Source organism: Typha latifolia, chromosome 9 (genome assembly GCF_019914945.1).
Source record: "Typha latifolia isolate L0001 chromosome 9, TyphaL0001v2, whole genome shotgun sequence".
Lineage (NCBI taxonomy): Eukaryota > Viridiplantae > Streptophyta > Magnoliopsida > Poales > Typhaceae > Typha > Typha latifolia.
The window spans coordinates 3,489,272-3,509,630 of NC_133094.1; the positions used below are offsets into that span (position 1 = coordinate 3,489,272).

At 38.6% G+C, this 20,359-nt stretch overlaps 3 protein-coding genes across 7 annotated transcripts; all 3 read left to right on the forward strand.

Moving 5' to 3' along the window:
* Positions 1-1,096: 1,096 nt before the first annotated feature.
* LOC140794978 (inositol diphosphatase DSP4-like) lies at positions 1,097-4,514 on the forward strand. Of its 2 annotated transcripts, XM_073147309.1 has the most exons (6): positions 1,139-1,526; positions 1,647-1,740; positions 2,835-2,924; positions 3,722-3,779; positions 3,853-3,896; positions 3,982-4,514. In XM_073147309.1, exons 1-6 carry the CDS (start codon positions 1,285-1,287, stop codon positions 4,156-4,158), a joined length of 705 nt encoding a protein of 234 aa, XP_073003410.1. In that variant the 5' UTR covers positions 1,139-1,284; the 3' UTR covers positions 4,159-4,514. The 2 variants fall into 2 exon arrangements, with proteins under 2 accessions (XP_073003411.1, XP_073003410.1); XM_073147310.1 differs by lacking the exon at positions 2,835-2,924 and having other exon boundaries at positions 1,097-1,526.
* A 2,371-nt stretch (positions 4,515-6,885) lies between these two features.
* Positions 6,886-9,136, forward strand: LOC140795816 (uncharacterized). 2 transcript variants are annotated; one of them, XM_073148605.1, is made up of 2 exons: positions 6,886-8,683; positions 8,816-9,136. In XM_073148605.1, exon 1 carries the CDS (start codon positions 6,927-6,929, stop codon positions 8,664-8,666), a length of 1,740 nt encoding a protein of 579 aa, XP_073004706.1. In that variant the 5' UTR covers positions 6,886-6,926; the 3' UTR covers positions 8,667-8,683; positions 8,816-9,136. The 2 variants fall into 2 exon arrangements, with proteins under 2 accessions (XP_073004706.1, XP_073004707.1); XM_073148606.1 differs by having other exon boundaries at positions 8,822-9,136.
* Positions 9,137-15,277: 6,141 nt separating this feature from the next.
* On the forward strand, positions 15,278-20,004 carry LOC140795196 (zinc finger CCCH domain-containing protein 33-like). Of its 3 annotated transcripts, none has more exons than XM_073147631.1 (7): positions 15,278-15,596; positions 15,739-15,905; positions 16,041-16,094; positions 17,090-17,206; positions 17,371-17,676; positions 18,975-19,223; positions 19,329-20,004. In XM_073147631.1, exons 1-7 carry the CDS (start codon positions 15,521-15,523, stop codon positions 19,656-19,658), a joined length of 1,299 nt encoding a protein of 432 aa, XP_073003732.1. In that variant the 5' UTR covers positions 15,278-15,520; the 3' UTR covers positions 19,659-20,004. The 3 variants fall into 3 exon arrangements, with proteins under 3 accessions (XP_073003732.1, XP_073003730.1, XP_073003731.1); XM_073147629.1 differs by having other exon boundaries at positions 15,289-15,596; positions 19,335-20,004; XM_073147630.1 differs by having other exon boundaries at positions 15,289-15,596; positions 16,050-16,094.
* Positions 20,005-20,359: the final 355 nt, after the last annotated feature.

The following is a 20,359-nucleotide window of genomic DNA, read 5'->3' on the forward strand; positions in this document are numbered from 1 at the left end:
TATTTTAAATAAAAAAATTAGAAATCATGGTAAGATTTTTAAACATGATGATGATGTGAGATGCTACCACTGGCTTTTACCGATTAATATAACCCAAAAAAAGCATTGAGAAGTTTTGGAAGCAATCCAGCTCGAAGGTGACTCCTGTCTTATTATCCCTACGTGAGTGACTTTCCAAATCTCTCATCTTCCCCCTTTCACTTTCCAATCTCTTTCCTCTTATCACACTTTTTTTCTTCTTTTCCCTTCCAAATTTTGTATTTATATTAATGAATTGTATTGCATTGATATAAAAATATTCGACATGCCTATGTGCCCCTTTTAGGAACGGTCAGTATCCAATTATCCAACTTAAGTTTGATTACTCAAGTAATTTTTTTAATTATAAAGTTAATTTGACCGGTTAGGAAACCGAGTAGATTTTAGGTCTTGGGTATATTTAAGATGGATTTTTTTTTTCTTTCTCCCAAAGTTGCTCTCTATTTTTTTTGTCGTCGATTTTAGTTTAGCTTTCTGTAATCGTTGCGGCAAATTTGTAAAAGAAATTTAGTTCTTTTTTATCTTAAGAAAACACTAAGTATAAGCACGACGAATTACACTCGAAATCAAACAAAGGAGCTCTTGAATCATAATAAGCATGATTAGATATGGTGTGTGCTCTATGCAGTGCGATATAATTCATTCCGAGCAATCTAAGCATATGGATCACATATATATCTAACTATCCTGATCACACTCGGTATATGAATCTTAATGACAAAAGTGAGAATAATCCATGCTTAATTATGTTTATCCTTAGTACCTTATTTAGTTGATGGGACAATCCACTAGCTCTTAACAATAAATAAAAAAAAAGTATATAAAATATACAAGAATGTCGCATCTATTTATGGGGTTGTTATAGTTTATATAGTCAAAAGAATTGTATAATTTTGGCCTTTTAATTTTTTTAACCTTTTTCTTTTTTCCACTTTCCCCATCTCGCTGTTCCTCATCGTCTACGTCACAAATGACTGTTTAATCACAACACTTATCCATCGATTATTATATTTTATTTTTGAACAAACTTATAAAGCAATTTTAAAATCAGAAAGGTACAATGGAATGCATGAAGCGTATAAATAATCCAATTCCGCCCCCCCCTCCGTCTCCCTCCTTATTCCTCAGTATATTCTCAGCAGCAAACCCACCGATTCCAAACCCTTCCCAATTTCTTAAGACACGGGAAGATCTCAGGAGATTCCCAGAGGAAGGGAATCTAGAAGAGAATATTCCCTTGCGGCGATGAAGCTGGAGATGAGGAAGCAAGCCCAAATCCAAGAGGAAGAGGTGGACGTGGAGGTGGATGAGGACGAGGAGGAAGAAGAGCACTTGCGGTACTCGGCGGCGGCGGGGAGGGAGGGAGGCGAAGAGCTCTTCGTGCCGCCGCTAAACTTCGCCATGGTTGACCACGGCGTCTTCCGCTCCGGATTCCCCGACGTCGCCAATTTCGGATTCTTGGAGACGCTCAAGCTGCGCTCCGTGTTGTAAGTGAATGCTTCGTCTTCTCGGACTTCGATTCGATTGCGATTTCGTTGTTTGGTTTCTTTAATTTGGTGGTGGTGGTGGTTTTTTTTTTTTTTTTTCCTTCTCTTTTTGGTGTGAAGGTGCCTTTGCCCGGAGCCATACCCGGAGGCGAACGTGGAGTTCCTTCGGGCGAACGGGATCGTGTTGTTCCAGTTTGGGATCGATGGTTGTAAGGTAAAAATTGTTCTTTTTCAGATGTGTGGATTTGGTAAAGGTCACATTTTTTTCTCTCTGTTTCGAAACCCCAAATCCTAGAATTTGTTCAAGTTGCATGGATAAGTTCTAAGATCTCAATTGATTTCAGTGGATTTGATTGACAATAATTCATTTAAATCACTATCGACGTTCTTCTTTCTTATATTCATGGTATCTTCTTAGATCAGTTTAATTTGTTGCTTTAGTCATGTACTGTGTGGATGTTTTATCTTCTAATTAACTGTTAATAATTAGTTTGAACACTTGGTTCTTCAACATCCCCATCCTTATCCAGGTCTCAAAATTGACCCTTAACATGTGTTCTGCAATAGTTATGAAAGTTTTTTATTTTTCTTTTAGTTGCATGCACATCTTTATATGTTGCTTCTTTGAGTTTTTGGTTCTTAAGATTTCTTCCATATTGCCCCTCAGAAAATTCTAACTTAAAAATTACCTTGGAAGGCCAAATTACGTATTTATACAGAAGAGTCTTAAAGTTTGACATATTACTAGTCATAATATGCCACTTCAACTCTAGTTCTCGAATGTTAGTGAGATTAGATTGTTGTCGAGTTTAAATTGTTTCCGAGATATTTGATTGACACTTTACATTTAAGCTATGGATGTCTTAAAATATTCTATCACTAGAGACTAAATAGTTAAAACTGAAGACAAGAAATTATTTATGTGAACTTGAAATTTCTTTAGAGTGGGATTTTCCTGCTAACAAGTTCGTGCACATGGAAAGCATGACCTCAAGTTCAAATTGTAAGTCTAGGTATTCAACTTCTTCATTACCTTGCTTAGTTTATTTTCAGCTAATGGTTTTGTGCAGATTCCTTCGGCTCGAACTTTGTTTACTAATTTTCCTACCTGTTGACTAGATATTGTTATTATCTAAAGGAACTTCATTTTCAGGGTGCTTCATTTGAAAATTAAGCCATCTCTAATGCTCTTATATGTGTATAATGGATATAAACCTTTTCTTTGATTTAATCTTCTTTATGCTGAAGAAAGTGATGATATATGAACCGGTATTTTTGTCTATTTACTACATACTTCCTTTATTATAGTACCTGCCACCAGGATTCTTTCTCACTGAAACTCCAATCCTGGGACATGGCAATTTGATGTATCATTCGCGACATGGCAGAGAACATGATGTAAGACCAATTTGATATATCCTTTGTTGTTGTATATATCCTCACATTATCTAACGAGTGGATGGGCCATCAGCTGACTTTAGTGCTTCTCCATCTGGTGCTTGCTAAATGCTAATAATAACCAAAGTGTAGAAATATTTCTGCTAGCCTGCTAGGATCAAGCTTGAGTTGAAGGCCTGCTAAAGCGTAGGAAGTCCTACTGACTAACTGACTAGTATATATTACCCTAAGCCTCTAGCGACAACAGGAATAACCTGTAACACAAGCATCACTTTACATGTGCATGCGACAGCCGTCTAGCTGTTGCTTTCTCTTATGCTTCCATTAGTTTTACAAAGCTTTTATCGTGTCAGACTTCTGATCTTTATTGATGATCAGTTTAAACAGTTTCTGCTCTTCCTATCTTATAAAGCAAGGGACGATTAGTCAGGGAGGAGGAGGGAGAACCATATTTAAGTTTTTTGTGATCAATCAATGTAAAAGAGCTTCTACAATGACAAATGTGTGATTTTCTTTAGGGGTGTTAGAGATCAACTGTTCATTGCTAGAGCTGTTCAGTTAGTGGTCTGTATTCTATGTGACAATTTCTGTTATAAAGACTTTCACACCAGAAAGATTATTCCATCTACTTCAGGAATGCGATTCCTTTTTCACATCATTTCTTTTACTATCAAGGCTTTACTATTGAGGTGTTTGCTTCCTTTTGCTGTTATCTTATTCTAGGCCAACTTGCAGAATGTTTCTACTAATTTTTCTTTTGCTCTTTATTCCTATACTAAAACTTACTTTTGCTACAGGAACCATTTGTCAACATCCCAGAAGATACTATCCGTGAAGCTCTCAATGTTGTTCTTGGTGAGTAAACATGTATTTTGGCTTCTGGATATCATTTGCTTAATACTTAAATCAAGTGAATTTTTCCCTTCAGACGTTCGAAACCATCCAATCCTTATTCATTGCAATCGAGGAAAGGTAATAAATCTGACATGATACTTTATTATTTCATACTGCCTCCATCAAAGACTACATTTTACATTTCAAATATGTAACTTTCCAGCACCGAACTGGTTGCGTGGTTGGATGCTTAAGGAAGCTACAGAGGTGGTGCTTATCTTCAATTTTTGATGAGTACCAGCGTTTTGCTGCTGCAAAGGCAAGGGTTTCTGATCAGAGGTTTATGGAGCTATTCGACATCTCAAGCCTAAAACATCTATCAGCTTCCTTTTCATGTTAAGAATCCTTATCAATGCTTTTTGATCCAAAAACCGGCTTTTCTTCGTTTGAAGAGACTGCAAGTTTTTTCAATAGTTGCAAAAACACCAGTTGCGTTAATCTGCAATAAAGTGGAGGAAGATCCTTTTCCATATGATTATCGAACTGAATACCATCTAGAATATAATTATGGCAGTTTTAAAGCCCATTTACAATCGTTTTTCTTTTCTTTTTTCCCCCAACAACCTGCTCTTCTCTTTCAAGAGTAAATTGTTATGGATGAACGCAAGCGGTTTAAGTCTCTTGTACATGTAATTTCGTCCTTCATATTGTATAAGTTCCAGAATATTTTGGGTTCAATTTATAGCATTTGAAGTATGGAGCGTTCCTTTTTATTTTAATTTATTTTAATTTTTTGATTATTCATAAGCCTAAAGGCTAAATATGGGCCGGACAAAGAGTAACCCTCCTTAGATACAGAGGTATTTAAGTTTTACAAAATTTTTAGCTGTTTAGTCTAGGCTTAACCTGCTTTAAGTCCTCGTGTTCCCAAGTAGTTCTTTTAAACTAACCGCACTGCCGAACCATTTATTAAATCGAGCCAAATTATCAAACTACCAAATAATTTCTCTATAATATTATTTAAAATTAAAATTAAACCCGTAACATTCTTGGTTGCAAGGAAGATGCTTGTAATTGCTACGAAGCCATGACACCTAGTAATTTCTTTCTTCTTGGAGTTCAAAGTTTTTGTGCAACTTTTCAGTTTATCTTCTGGAGCATTCTCCACCCCCTCCCTCCTCCTGCTCCCCTTCAGCGCTCACTTCCTCCTTGGTGACATCTTTCCTCTTTCCTCTCCCTCACTCTCTCCCTACCAATCCTCACCGGCAAAAAAAAAAAAAAAAAAAATAAAAACCACCTCTCCCCCTGTGGGGAAGCTCGTAACAGACAACCGCTTAAGGCTCAAAGTAGCTCTCAGCAAAGCGGGATCTCCCCCCATTTGCATGCCAAGCTCCTTGACATGCTCAAGCCCAAGTACACCAACCTTGGTGGAGCGCAACGTAGTGTTGTGGTCCCCTCTCATGGTCTCCCTCGTGGAATCTGGTTGCCCTGGAACAATGAGGTTATGGGATCTGTCAACTGACTTTGTCTTGGTGTTGGCAGGGATTTATGTCGACTCACCCTTACCGTTACTGAGCTTATTCTCTTCCTCTTTGCTGCATCAGGGATTGTAATTCAATAGTTTGTCCCACCGAGAAGGAAGGCAGTCTCTCCTGGCTCCAAGGAGAGAGAGCTCTCAGAAGCACCCACGATGATCTTCTCCTCAAGAAGGAAATCGCCATTCGAGAGTTCATAATTGGCTAAGTTACAATACCACTCTCTTCCATGCTTATGTCTCAGCGCGAAGGAGTAATACCATTGGCCATTGCGGGCATTATGAGGGACAATGGAGATTGGACTCAAGATCATGAGATTATCAGAAAGTCATTTACTGACTATTTCAAGGCCCTGTTCATGACTTCCAACTCCTCCTTCCATACTAATCTTCTCAATTCCCCAAGTCGCTGTGGCTGCTTAGAAGATACTCCATCTGATATATACATCAAAGCATTTATAGTGCTTGGATCTTCCCGTTGGTTATTTTTTTAGCTCAGATTAATTTAAGAATTACGATTTCAATGTGAGCCGATTTTGCGTGGACTAATTCTAATGCTTTATGAGATACACATTAAAACATAGATCAACACTCACAATTTGCACATGTGACGAGATTAACTGATAAAAAAAAATTAAAATTTAAGTATTTTTTTTATTACTTATTCTAATAACCGTTTCCTTATTAATAGGAATGACAATTTTTATTAATTTATTATTATTTTTTATAAGAAAATAGATAGCTAAGAAAAGAGAAAGAAAATATAATTAATTTATCTTTATAATTTAGAAAGGTGATCGATACTTTTGATTTATATGATCGGTATTTCTGATTAATTTTATTTAGTATATTTAATATTAACCATTGGATTAGGAGAGAGAAGTTTACAGTTATTATTGAATTATTTGCCAAATAAAAAAATCTACAAACGGAGCTATAATCCTGGCGTAGCGGAACAACACTCCAAGAAGAGAAGAATTAATTCGCGCAACCGCCCACCTCTTTCTCCCACCGTTAGCCATTCCCCAGCACACGCAAGGCACGTGAACCTTGTGACACCTAAAACTACCCAAAGAATCTTACCCAACTATCTGCACCTCCGGTTGTCAGGAGCCCGTGGCTGCCCCCACCTTCTCACCAATCCCTGCCGTTCTTTTACTTGGAAGCAATCTCATCCGTCCATTCCATCCCCCATCAGTCATCGCATCTGTCCCACTAACCCTTTTTGTACGGATATTTGCATTTTGCACCCTCTGTTTATGCAGTTTCATGCTGATTTCGTATACCGTGTCAATTTAAGACAAGGGTTATAATGGAAGGTTTAGAATCATCGATATTCTCCTTAATCAAAGAGCCATTTGCCATTCGGATCCACATTCAGGGTAAGTTCTCTGCTTATAATACTCTCAGCACACTTATTGCAAGTAATCTTATATTATTTTTAACCCCTGCTTTCCTCATTGTAAAGGACGTGAGTTGCTAACAGTAAAAAGTATAGGGTCTGAAGCGGAAATTTCTCTTCTCTTTATCCACTTTCTCTTCCCCCCACTTCCCTCCATCATGTGCTCTCCCTCCCTCTTTCCCCTCTCTCACCCCACCACTCCCTTCCCCCCCGCCCCCAAATCCCCCATCCAATGACTATGACTTCCCCGCCGCCGTCACCACCACCTCCGCCGCCTTCTTCTCCGGCGGAGATCCTCACCTACATCCTCCACCACCTCCTCCCCCTCCTCCTCTCGGCCTCCCTCTCCGTCAAGACCTTTGTCACCCGTTGGCGTCTCCTCCACTCCTCTCTTCTCCTCCTCCGCTCCTCCCTCTCCGACCCCTCCCTTCCGTCCTCGCTCTCCCACCCTCTTCTCCATCCGCTCCTCCCTTCTCTCCTCTCCCTCCTCCGCTCCCTCCTCTCTCTCTCCTCCCGTTGCCTCGACCCCTCCCTCCCCTCCGGCAAGCTCCACCTCCAGTCCGACCTCGACGTTGCCGCCTCCTCCCTCTCTCTCCACCTCCACGACCTCTCTCTCCTCCTTCGGTCCGGTCTCCTCGTCCATCCCCCCGCCGCCGACCACCAACATGCCATCGTCCTCCCCTTACCATCCGCCTCCGCCTCCGACGACGACCTCTCCCTCTTCGTTCGCGACCTCTTCGCCCGCCTCCAGATCGGCTCCCTCGACCTCAAGCTCAAGGGCTTGGATTCCCTGCTCGATCTCCTCCAATCCGATCCGACGAAGATCTCCCCCGTAGTCGCAGCGGAAGGCGATGTCGCCGCCGTCCTCCGATTTCTTGATTCCTCCTCCCACTCCCTCCTCCGCGATCGCGCCGCTGCCGCGGTCTCCCTCCTCTGCACCGCCTCCGAAGCTTCGCGCCGGGCAGTCTTCGACGAGGGCGGGCTAGGGCCGCTGCTTCGTCTTCTCGAGGCCGGATCCGCCGCCGTCCGAGGCCGCGCCGCAGCGGCGGTCGAGGCGATCGCCGCCGATCAGGCGAGCGCGTGGGCGATCGCAGCCTACGGCGGGGTTTCGGCCCTCGTCAATGCCTGCCGGCCCGGATCCGGATCGGCCTCTCTCCAGGAGCTCGCCGCCGCTTCTCTCAGGAACGTCGCCGCCATCGACGACGTCCGCGCCGCCATGGTCGAGGAGGGCGCGATCCCTGTCCTCGTCGACCTTCTCACCTCCGGCACCGTCGACGCACAGAAAAACTCCGCTCTATGCCTCTACTCTCTTGCCTCCACGGGCGGCGATGAGATCCGCGCCGCCATCGTGCAAGAAGCCGGGTTGCTTCGCCTGCTCCAGTGCCTCCGCGAGGCATCGGATCAAGAGCTCCAAGAGAGCACCTTGAAAGCCATCCACGCGATCTCATCTCTTCCCGCCGCCGCCAAAGCGCTCTGCTCCTCGCACCCATTCTTCGCGCATGTCACCGATCTAGTCCGCCGCGGCAGCGTCACCGCCGTTGCGCTCATAAGCGACCTCTCGCCGGACGAGGACATCAAGCGGTCGACGGCGGCATGCATGGTCTCGTTGGTCAAGATGATGGAGACGTCGAAGCCGGCGACCGTGCAGGAGACGGCGGCTAGGGCATTGGTCTCCCTGCTCGCGGTGAGATCAAACAGGAAAGAGCTGGTGAGGGATGAGAAGAGCGTAATGAGACTGGTACAGATGCTTGATCCCAGGAACGAGGAGGTCTGCAAGAGGTTCCCGGTGTTGGTGGTGCTCGCGCTCACTTCGGGCGGCGGTAACGGATGCCGGAAGAGGCTTGCGGAGGCAGGAGCTTGCAATTTCCTTCAGAAGCTAGCGGACGCAGATGTCGTCGGTGCGAAGAAGGCATTGCAGAGGATTGCTGGGAGCCGTCTCAAGAACTTGTTCTCCATGGGCTGGAATAGTTAACCTTATCCACCATTGGGGTAAAAATCACACCTTTAGTTGATACTTCTACCTTTTTGATTGGATTTTGATGTTAGATTTAACTGTTTGATTGATTTCCTTCATCAAGATTCCTCCTCTAATTTATTTATTTATTTTCCTTCTGCATCTAGTTGCAGGAGGCCCAACTGTTGGAGGAGAAGGACAAGGAATTACTATTAGACAGAAGAATCCGAGTGAGTTAGGAGTTGCAAATACAATGTAGTTTGGTATTGTTTTTAGCTACAGTGACAAAAGAGAAGCATGGGTGCGGAGTTTTAGGAAGTATCCCTGTGCTATTTGTTTTCTTCTTTTCTCTTTTTTTGTTACTTCGTTTTCCATTTGTTTGCGTTGATTTGGCATGAAGCAATGTTTTTAAAATTTGGTTTTTGGACTCATCTTTGTTGCTGTGTGTTATTATTCTTTGTATAAGAAATTGTTTGTTGCCAGGTTCAGATGTCATGTGGATCTTTATTTACTGCTGTTGCTTTAATTCCTCTGTGAGGAGGTGGGGGGGGTCACTGTTATATGCTTGGCCAAAAGCCTAACTTGTAACTATCTGGTTGGATTTGCGACGAACTTTTCACTGCATTGACTTGCTTTTGTATGTGCTTGCTTGCCGGATTGTCCCCCATCTTTGAATAACTTGTCCTTTTTTAGGGCTTCTTATGTATGCCAACTTTCTGCCAAACTGTGTGAACTTTGGTATGACTATCTATACTAATAGTGTTGCTATTAGTTATTGCCAACTAAACATTAACAAGTATAAGACCACCATTACGTCTATTACATACTTGGGATGTTAGATATCCCAAAGGTGCAATTTCTCCTATTTCTTTTTGCACGATACTTTATTACATAATAGGGGTGGTGTATCACCAATGTATGTATATGTATAAATATAGTTAGATCCTAGGTTTGGGACTGATCTTAACGTTAAGATTGGAAAGAGGTGGATGAGAGGAGGTGCAGGTGGGAGGTGGAGCTGGGTCCAAGTTTTTTGATGCGGTGGTGGCCTGTGGGGGGCAACTTGGTCCCTCCCATTAAACTCTTTACCTGGCCCACTCGTCCTCCTCTCTCTCCTTTTTATTGTATTTAATGCTTGCTTGAGCTCATTAATGGGAAAAGGCTAACTTTTTTTCCTCTCTCTCTCTCTCTCTCTCTCTCTCTCTCTCTCTCTCTCTCTCTCTCTCTCTCTATATATATATATATATATATATACATATATACATATATACATATATCCTGTAAAAGAAAGCCAACTAAAGCGACTGCCTCTGCGAGCTGTAAAGCCGCCTCACCAGATTTACCACTCACCCTTTCCATCATCACTGTCTTCGCCACTCTCTCTCTCTCTCTCTCTCTCTCTCTCTCTCTCTCTCTCATCCTTTCCATCTCCCGCCATATCCAACTGTAATAGACAGTTGTAATTCCAGGATTAATTTTAGAGTAGAAGCCTATGGGCATCAGATTTTTTTTTAATTATTATACTGTGTAGGTTCGTTATCATTGTTGCTCAGTAATTAGCTTCTATTTTTAAGCGCTGGGTTGATATTTGGTCAAACTTTGAATTCATTAATAACTTATTTCATGAGACAATTAGCTCAGTTATTAAACCCGTGAGGGCGTACAATCATAGAAAATAATATCCCAATATAAATAGTAGACTATCTAAAAATTTATGTTGGAGAAGTATATTCACAGTTCAAACTCGATTCACGAGGAGTCTTTAAAAGCAACCATTTGTATTGCTACTTTTTTCCCTTAAAAATTTAACTAATGGTGGCCACCATGGATGACTTCTTGAGTAGATAAATTATATTTTCTCGAGGCCTTCTTCAGATAAACCTGGAAGGCTGCAAGCACCACTAGAAGTGGGCCATTTCAGCAAATCTAGTGGTGACTACCATGGATGACGATCCAACTACCTCGAATTCTAACTGTCAGTCAAGTATTTCTAGTACTCTGAATATATCCTTGGAGGATGAGAGTATTGTTTTATATATACTCAAAACTTTTCACATGCCATCCGAGTACTTCGCAATGCCCATCGGCACCTTTTCTCCCAAAGGATTAATTCTAATGGCACCAGGGGTTGACATGTTATTCATTTTTTAATACACTAGCAGAATAATAATGTTGTATATGTCCACCAGTAAGCAATAATTTGTGTATTTAGGTATCCCTGGCTACAAGCACCAAGAATTACTCATCCAATCAACCACTTATACGAATTGAATTACTAATTATCTCAGACAGCAATATTCTTCTTTTATGCTCCAACTCTCACTTTGAAACTAGTCTAACTCTTATTCTCCAAAGTTACTAGGAACATGGAATTTATTTGAAACCCCTTATCATCTCAAGCTCAACAATGACCTATGTACCTTGGCTCTTTTGTTCTTTTTCTATGCCCTTGTGCTTTGACCCACTTTAAAGATGTTAATGGAAGAACAAAAAAAAAGTGTTAGCTTTCACTTTTTCTTGGTTCATGTTCTCTCTTTTCCTTCCACTTTTCTATATTTCAGTCACTTGTTCTCTTTTCAGTCCTGTATACTTTGAAGCAAGTGTTGGACGTGATGTTGACCAACAGTGTAAAAAGAATAAAGACCTAGCTATGCATACATATCTAAACAATTTGCATTGGGTCAACTCACTAAATTAATTCTTTCCAATAAAAAAGTTAATATCTTATTTGGAGAACAAGGTTGAAAGATGCCACAATGAATATATAGCATAATCCAAGAACAAAGTATTGATAATGTCGTGTACTCTATAGACTATAGCTCTTTGATAACTATATAAAAAATATTAAAATTATTTAATAAAAATATTTAAAAAAGAGAATATGGTCTTATCTTTTTTATTAAATGAACTAAAATTTAACTGTTTCTTAACTTTTTATGATTATCTATATAAGAATCAACTGTTTGAGGGACATATATGAATATCAACTTTAAATAAGTATAACATATAAATAAAATATATTTATAAGGGAGTACATGTAAAAAAAGACCCTAGTATTTACTATAGTCGATGTTAGAATATGGGCTAAAACCACCCTTATCAAATTTAAAGGGCTAAACATTTATTATCTTTCAACTTATGCTTTCAGAAAAATTAGTGAGTTAATGTGACATTAGAATAGAAACAATTAGAGTTTGAATTTCAATGGAACCTATTTACAATTAGAATATTGGGATGTTATTAAAAATATCTTACTATTTGCTTATGTTTTCATTCATATTATACTATATGAATATTTATTATTGGACCATTTCACTTTAAAGATACCTTGAATTAGTTTTACCCTAATAGTGGCTAATAGAATATAGAATATTCTATTAACTTTAAAATAATTAGAATATCCAAATTACTCTTATTTGACTTAAAATTTTCGTTCTCTATTCTTACTTAACCTAAAAAAATTTATTCAAAGGTTATTAAGATCATATAATAAATACAAAATAAATAAAGTCTTTCTTTCTTAAAGTTTGACAAAAAGTCTTTCACAATGTTTGTGGTGTGAACTTAGTTTGCTTTTCAATTGTCACATTTCCATGATAGAATGTCTGAATCCACCCAACTGAGTATCTTTTCTTAGCTTGAGTTCTCTCACAAATATAATATTTACATCTTGCCTTCCTAATTTATTTCTTTTTGTTTGACCAACGACCATTAACTATAAGCCATTAGGAACTTTGACTTGACCCACATTTTTTTTAATGGCATCAAATGTTCTCATGACCCAATTAGTCATATATATATAGAACAGCTTTCTTTTGCATTTATTATTTATTATTCAACCCTTATATTCTATTTTTAATATCTTAAAGATAATTTTTTTAATAGACAGTTACCATGTAAATAAATTAAATTAACTATAGATATAAAATAATCTTAATAGTTTCTTTTAAACATAAAATAAAAATAAAATAGATTTTAAAGTCAAATAAAGAATAATTTAGATTTTTTAATTTTAAATATTGGAATGTTCTCTTACAGCTGATGTTAGATTAAAGCAAATTTAGCACCCGATCATTTGTAGAATAAGAGTGGAATAGACATAAGTATTTTAATTTTTAATACTAGAAGAATAGAAATAATACTAGTATAAACTATTCTAATATTTATTTCAATACTAATATAAGGTGTAACAATTATATTTAATGTGATTTAAAGATGATATTAACATAATAAAATTGTATTGGAAATTGGTGATATTTTAAATCCAATGACAAAAACACCCTTGACTATATATTAAATAGTAAATAGTATGGTCTTTCTATTGCAGACTTTTTCGCATTGTGTGGGGTTATAACCCCACACTGTGCAAAGTTATAACCCTGTACTCGGTTGTGCAAGGTATTACCCCACACTATATAGGGTTATAACTCCGCACTCGGGTCTTCAATGATATTGCCGAATCCAGATCTATCACTCCTTCCCCTTTCATTCTTCTTTTTCTCCTCCTCCATATGCAACTAAGATCTAAGGCTAAAACCAACATCTCAACTCTGGCTTTGTTTGCGGTGATCGTCGTTGCCACCTGATAAGCGTTCCCCTCTTCACTGCCTCTAATGGACAGCCTAATAGGCCAGATCCAATCCGACCTCTAGATTCTTAAAAGAAGAGGGCGACAGCGCCAAAGGTGATGGCGTCAAAGCGTGAGGGCGGAGATGTTGCCCCCATCATAGGGAGATGCGGTCGAGAAGGGGCGAGGAGGCGTGACAGAGAAGGGGCGAGGAGGCGTGACAGAGAATGGGCGGGGAGGCATGGCAGAGGAGAACGAGATCGTCACGACGAGGCAAAGGGATAGGGAAGGGGGGATCAATACGGCGGAGACTTTGGGGTTGAGGAAGGAGAGATCTAATCGGAGGCCGAAGATGAGCATGTCGTAAAGGTTGGGGGTAAGGTTGAGCAAGCGGAGGAGGTCGAATGGGAGCTTCTTGTAGATAATAAAGGAGAGGGAGTTGATAATCTCGTTGTAGGTGGTTTTGGCGACCACAAAGACGTCGCGATCAATGGCTAATTGCTAAAGGGCCTGGAGGAGCACACCAAATTGCTTGAGGGCGTCGATTACCTTGCAAGTATACGGGGTTGCCTTTGGAGATGTAAGAAAGAGGAGATAGCAACCGTAGCTGATATGACTAGTAGTTATGTATTGTCATCTCAAAAGGTAAAGTGTTAATTTTGAGTTATTAATAAATAGTTTTTAGAAATTTGTATAAAATAAGATGAGATAGAATGTTAATTTAGTATACTAGAATAAGATAAGTTGTTTATAAGGTTTATTCTAAAAAAATTTATTCTTATTCCACAAATGAAGAGGTGCTTAGAATATATTTATAGTGTAAGATGTGATAGTGATAAAGAAAAAAAGATGTGCAGTATTTTTAATAAATTTAGGTTAAGTTTACTTTAGAATACATATTTTTATTTCTTGTTTCCAAAATAAGATCTTTATTTTAGAAATAATTATTCTCATATTCATTTCTATCCTAGAATAAAGTTATAATAATTTTTTTGATGTGACATAAAGTTAAAGAAAAGATTAAAAAAATATTTTTTATTTTTTATGAAATTATTTTGAATATCTTTTGATTTATACAAAGTAGTTTGATGTGATAGATATAAAAGTTAAATTAGTAATTGAGTTACTTCGTGATATATGATATAATTTTAATAGATAAATTTATATTTTAAACAGGATATTATGAAAAAAAAGGTTAGAAGCCGGCGCAGGTCTTATGAAACAGAAAGCTAAAGACGGAGGGATCAGTGTGTAATAAACAGAAGTACAGGGTGCTCTTTATAAATGGTATTTAATTGATCAGAATCCTTGTTATGGTCAGCACTCAGCAAAGTGGACCCCAGCAAGATCCCACGTGCTGCACCGACTAGTACGGCAAACTTTGAACAGCGAACATTCATTCGTATGACGTGCAACCATCTGCGTTCCGCCAAATCATGAGAACAGAATATTTGCTGTGTTACATTAACAGCCGATCACACCGACGAGGCCACGCGCAACGCTCCTAGACATCTTTCGCGCGCGACCACGGCCCCCACACAGCTCCCCTCTTTTCTGTTTCAGCCCCTCAAAAATATTTACTTGCCAATAGGTAAACCATTCGTATCCAATTTAATTCTTCAGAATATTACAAATTAGCACCCTATTATTTTACTATACATCATATAAAGCCTTCTACTTACCCCTCAGAAAAAAATTACTGTTTAAATTAACAAGAACGTAAAGGGAATAGCATAGAAGGTAAAATAATTTATATATTTTGATATTTTATCTTATTTTTTAATATAACATTTGAAATTAAATAACAGTAATTCTAAGACCATCAATCTTGTGGGATTTGGTGTTTGAATATATTTTAATATTTCAGAGGTTTAATTTGGTTTTATAATTAAGTTGATATAGTAGTCGGTCTAAATTATATTTAATATATAATTTTATGTTTTAGCAAATAGAAGGCTCTACATAAGAAGATGGAAACTTATTTGTAATATAGTCAAAATTTAGGGTATTATTCGTCATTTCTCTTAATTTTCTTAACAAGTAAATTTCTCTTCCGGAGAAAATTAGAAAGAGACAGAAGGGAATAAAGCCCTTTTTGGACCAAAAGAGCAGTAGAGAAAAGAACGGAAGGACGTCAGAAAAGAGTGATCGATCACTAGATCGATCGAAAAGCTTGTCGAGGAATCGAATTCGATCGATCTCCGAATGCGCAAGCACGCCTGATTTGGATAAATTAGCCACCATATCGCGAGGTAGCTCTTGGGATCGGAGATTTGTAGGGTTTTGCTTTGGTTTCGCCTCACCGATGCAAGATAACGGCCGGATACGGATCAATGCGGCCCCGAATTCGTCGAATGTGTCTCCGAAGAAGAATCTTGAAGGTAGTCTTTAATATTTTTATCGATTTACTTCAAATTTGATCGATTGTCTTCTCCCGGAACAGGAAGATAATCTTAAGGACGAAGGGGGTTATAAAGGAGTTAAATTTTTTTTTTTTTTCATCTTTATGATCTTGGATTGCAGAGAAGATGTCGCAGTTAAAAATGGAAGATGGTGAGGAGGAACCTAATGGAACCTTGCATCCGTATCCGAATCGGCCCGGTGAGCCAAATTGCCATTTCTTCTTGCGAACAGGGATTTGTGGATACGGGAGCAATTGCCGCTATAATCATCCTACAAACACTGGTCAGGTGAGAAGAGAGATGATGTCCTTGTAGCGGCGAAGTTTTGCAATTTTGCTTTGATTGCTGCTGAATTGTTTGCTCTTTCTTTTTCTCGGTAAGGATGGTTGTGAAATGTGTATTTGTTGGGATTGATTGATGTAGGAAACTCAGTGTGCAGGTGAGCTCCCACAGCGAGAAGGTCAGCCTGATTGCCAGGTTCTGTGTCTTCACTTGATATCTTATGTAGTAGATCTTTTCCAATTTAATAGTGTGGTGCTCAGATGAATAGTTTCCAATTTTGTCTGGTTTTGAATGTTCAGTAATGTTTAGACTCACTATGATAGTGTTTTATTGGTGGAACTACAAGTACATATACTGTTTCATGTATATGAGGCAGTATTACTATTTATTTTTAAGTGTGCAGCATTCTAATTATAGTGATGGTTAAGTTCAAATAAACAGATATGTAACATGATAAACTAAGTTTTGTTCTGTTAAAGTTGATAAACAATGAACTAAGTGATGAACTAAAGAAGTGACAAGTATCTCTTCCCTCTACAATTCTCTTACAGGTGGTCACTTGCATCAGTGGTTCATAGTAGCCACTGTAGATTCTCTTACATCATATTGGTATAAGAAGAATATGATAAGACTACCGTGATTTATAGAAGACACTTTTATAGGGTTCAAATGATTGATCAAGAGCAAAGTGTCATATAAATTTACTCCACTATGGTATAGACCACAAAGAGAGATAATTAAGAGAGGTCCACTGCAAGGTAATTTGTCTAAGTGCAGTCCTTAAAAGCTTTTCTCATTAAGAATTTTAATCCTTTACTCATTTCTATAATGATGAGGCAAAGATGAGAATCAAATAGCAAGTCCAAGAGAGTATGAGATAACTGAAGAGATGATTTGAATTGGGAGAATCTAGTAAATCAATAGAGTCATCTGACGAGGGGATGAGACAAGACAGCATTTATAGTTGCAGAGAGTAGCACACATCACCTAATATAGAAGATTAATTCCACGTTGATGCTAGAAGTAATGTATCAAATTGATCATACTGAATAGTCTGTCTAATGGCAATATATGATTGTATATATAGGCCTAAAAGGACTCTAGGTTATAGGATAAGCTTCAATATTTCTTCTGATGCCCCACTTTAGTTAAAGGATCTTCATTTTGCTTGCTTTGTATTGCTCTTGCAGTTTTTCCTGAAGACAGGAACTTGCAAATTTGGATTAACATGTAAGTACCATCATCCACGAGACAAACAAGGTGTTCAACCTTTTCAACTAAATTTTCTTGGTCTGCCAATGCGAAAGGTATCTGTTTCCTGTTCATTTCTCGATATATAGTTTTAATGTCTTCAAAATGCTATCTATTCCATGCTGAGAAGTTTTTTACGTAGATGTTACCTATTAGTTTCTACCTTACAGTGAACCAAATTACAGAACATGTTATATGCATTATTTTTCTCGTATTGCAGGATGAAAAATCATGTCCCTACTACATGAGAACTGGGTCTTGTAAATTTGGAGTTTCCTGCAAGTTTAATCATCCCCAGCCAAACAACTCTGGAGCTATGTTTCCTGTACCAGGGACTTCATCTTACGGATATGCTGGCTCTTCTATGGTACCTCCATCTGGTCTACCTTTTAGTGGACTTCCAACATGGTCCAGAATTCCCTACATGTCTAGTCCACAAATGCAAGATTTTCCAGCTTACATGCCTTACCTTTTTCCAACCACCCAGAGTACTATACCAATGCAACAGAGTTGGAGCACATACACGGTTAGCAGCTTTTCTCAAATTGGAATCTGAAATGGCTTCGAATGATTAAGTACTTCTGCAAGTTCTTATTCTTTTCATGAGGATATGCATAGTTAGTATGACATAGTAAATATTGCTGTTACATGGATACTTATTCTGAAAAATATTACTTGGTTAAAAAATGTGCGATGACAGTTATTTCATTTTTGTACCAATGGATTTGAACCTTCTCATCTTCACATTACTGCATGAAACAATAGCATTTTGATATTGACACTTTAATTTATTGCACTTGTGTGTATATCCTAACTTTCGCTTTGCTTTCTCTTAAGCCCGCACTTTTCCTGTATTTCTTCAATAGTGTATTCTTTTGGATATCCTTTTTCCTCTAAGTAAGCCTGCATGTGTGTGCACACGCGTGTAGATATGTATGTATAAATTGTCTATAAGAAAATTATATCTACTTGATCTGCATCAACTCTTTCTGATTGTACCTGGATTTCTGCTCTCATTAGCTGTTGCCAATCAACAACTATTGGTTGCTTGTTTATGTGAAAGGTTGTGGAATTAATGGCTTATTATGTGAATTTACCTATTCTATTCTTTTAAAATCAACTTACGTTGGATTTTTGTCTAGATTCTCTGAATGGACAAATAAAAAGTTTAGTTCAAGAGTGCAATCTACCAATCATCAGCCTAGAGGATACAACACATTTCCACAATAGTGTGACCTAATAGTAATACATAAATATCAATACTTTCTTCAGGAAGTTGGTTTTTTTATAAAACAATTCGGAGATCTTTAACTTTTCCCCCTTGTCCATATGCTTCTTTGTTATTCTTATCAAACAATTTCAACTGGTGACAAATCTTCTCTAATTGCTGGTTTAGTTTTACATAAGCCAAAGTGTCCATGGAAATGTCCAAAGATGATAGTTTCGACTTGGACACATTTTAAGTTCAAAAGACACAACAGAGAAGATGCAGATTTAGACCAAGAAATAGAAAATAAAGAGGACAAATTTGTTATCTGGATTCTTTCTGGTTCTGATTAAAAATGTTTATGGTGGTCAACCTAGTACATCTGCAGCTAAATCCCTTTACAATTGTGTTGCAACTCACCCAACAAACACCACCGGGTAGAGAGGCTCTGTTAAGCTAGTGTGTTGAAACTGACACAACATTGTCCATGATAAATACCCGTATACATGAGCCTTGACATTTGATGATACATAGTGCTCTTCACGTACTACAGTAGTATTTTTGTGGCCAAATACTTGTATTTTGTTTGATTTTGGTCATGCTTTTTATAATAACAGGGCGACATAAGCCATATTCCCTCAGCTGATGTGCTTGGACCAAATCAGATATCCAGCACCATGAATCTTCTACAGTCTGGTTCAAGCAACTTATCAAAACTTCCTGAGAGACCTGATCAACCAAAATGCCAGTATTACCTGCAAACTGGGAGCTGCAAATATGGAACTTCCTGCAAGTACCATCACCCAAAAGAGAGAAATCAAGTAGCCATGAGCACCATTGGGACCCATGGGCTTCCTATTCGGCCTGTAATTTTCATTCTTATTGCTTTTTTATCTTTTCCCACAAATTTAATGCTTTTTACGATATGTATTTATAAGTATCTAACTTTGTTTCTCTTTATTGGTTAAAAGGGTCAGCCTGTTTGCACCTTCTACAATATGTATGGGAGCTGCAACTATGGGCCAGATTGCAAGTTCGATCATCCATTTGTGGGATATTACAACTATAGTCTGCCTCAATTACTTATTCCAGATCCATCGGCCCAAAGCACTTCTCAAGTTATGTTAGCTTCATCGGAAATATCCCAATCCAAGACAGCAAGTTTGCCTGAACTGCCTGTGAAATCTGAGGCAAATAATGGCCTGCAAGACATGGATAACACTGAGCATGGGAGTTCTACAGAGTCTTCCCCATCACATGTGGCGCCACACATGTATTCTCCAGAAAATCACTCTGATTAGCATTAACTTATATCATATTCATCCATTCAAAAAGAAGTTCCAGAATGGAAATTTTGGCATCCCTGCTTTTCCATCATTTTTTGTGGGAGCTTCTGTTAGCTTTAGCTCTTTGAAGATCCCTATGGTGGATGTTCCACGGAAGGCATAAAGATCTTTTGGTGAGTTCCAGGTTGAGTGAATTTACTTTCGCCAAACTAATTAGGCGACCATATCTATTGTTGTTGAGAGGAGTACATTTTCTGTATCTATTTTGTAAAGCAGATGTAAAATAAGTGCGGCAAACTTGGATTGTCCCGCCAGAGTAATAAAATGCCCTCAGGACCCAAAAAGGATCATGTTTTTATGAGATTATACTTGCCACACAGTAAGGCTTTATTTTCTGACTGCTTACAGTAGATTTTAATTTTATTTTAGTTTGAGAAAATACCTTGCGTTGGTTATTTATGCTGATGAAACTGCTGAGATCCTTCCAAACCTTTCTGCTTATTATTTTAATCAGATAGCAGTAATTTATACTTCTGGTATGTGTTAACTTTAGATTACCTTTGCCTGCCTATTCCTTTTTTAAGTAGCCTTTGTATTTTATATTTGTAATCATAGATAGCAGTGTGTCAACAAGCGTTCTATACTAACCGCAGCATTTGTCCGTAGGCTGCCTATTGGGTCTTAAGTCTTTGAGTTATCCCATGAAGTTGGATAAC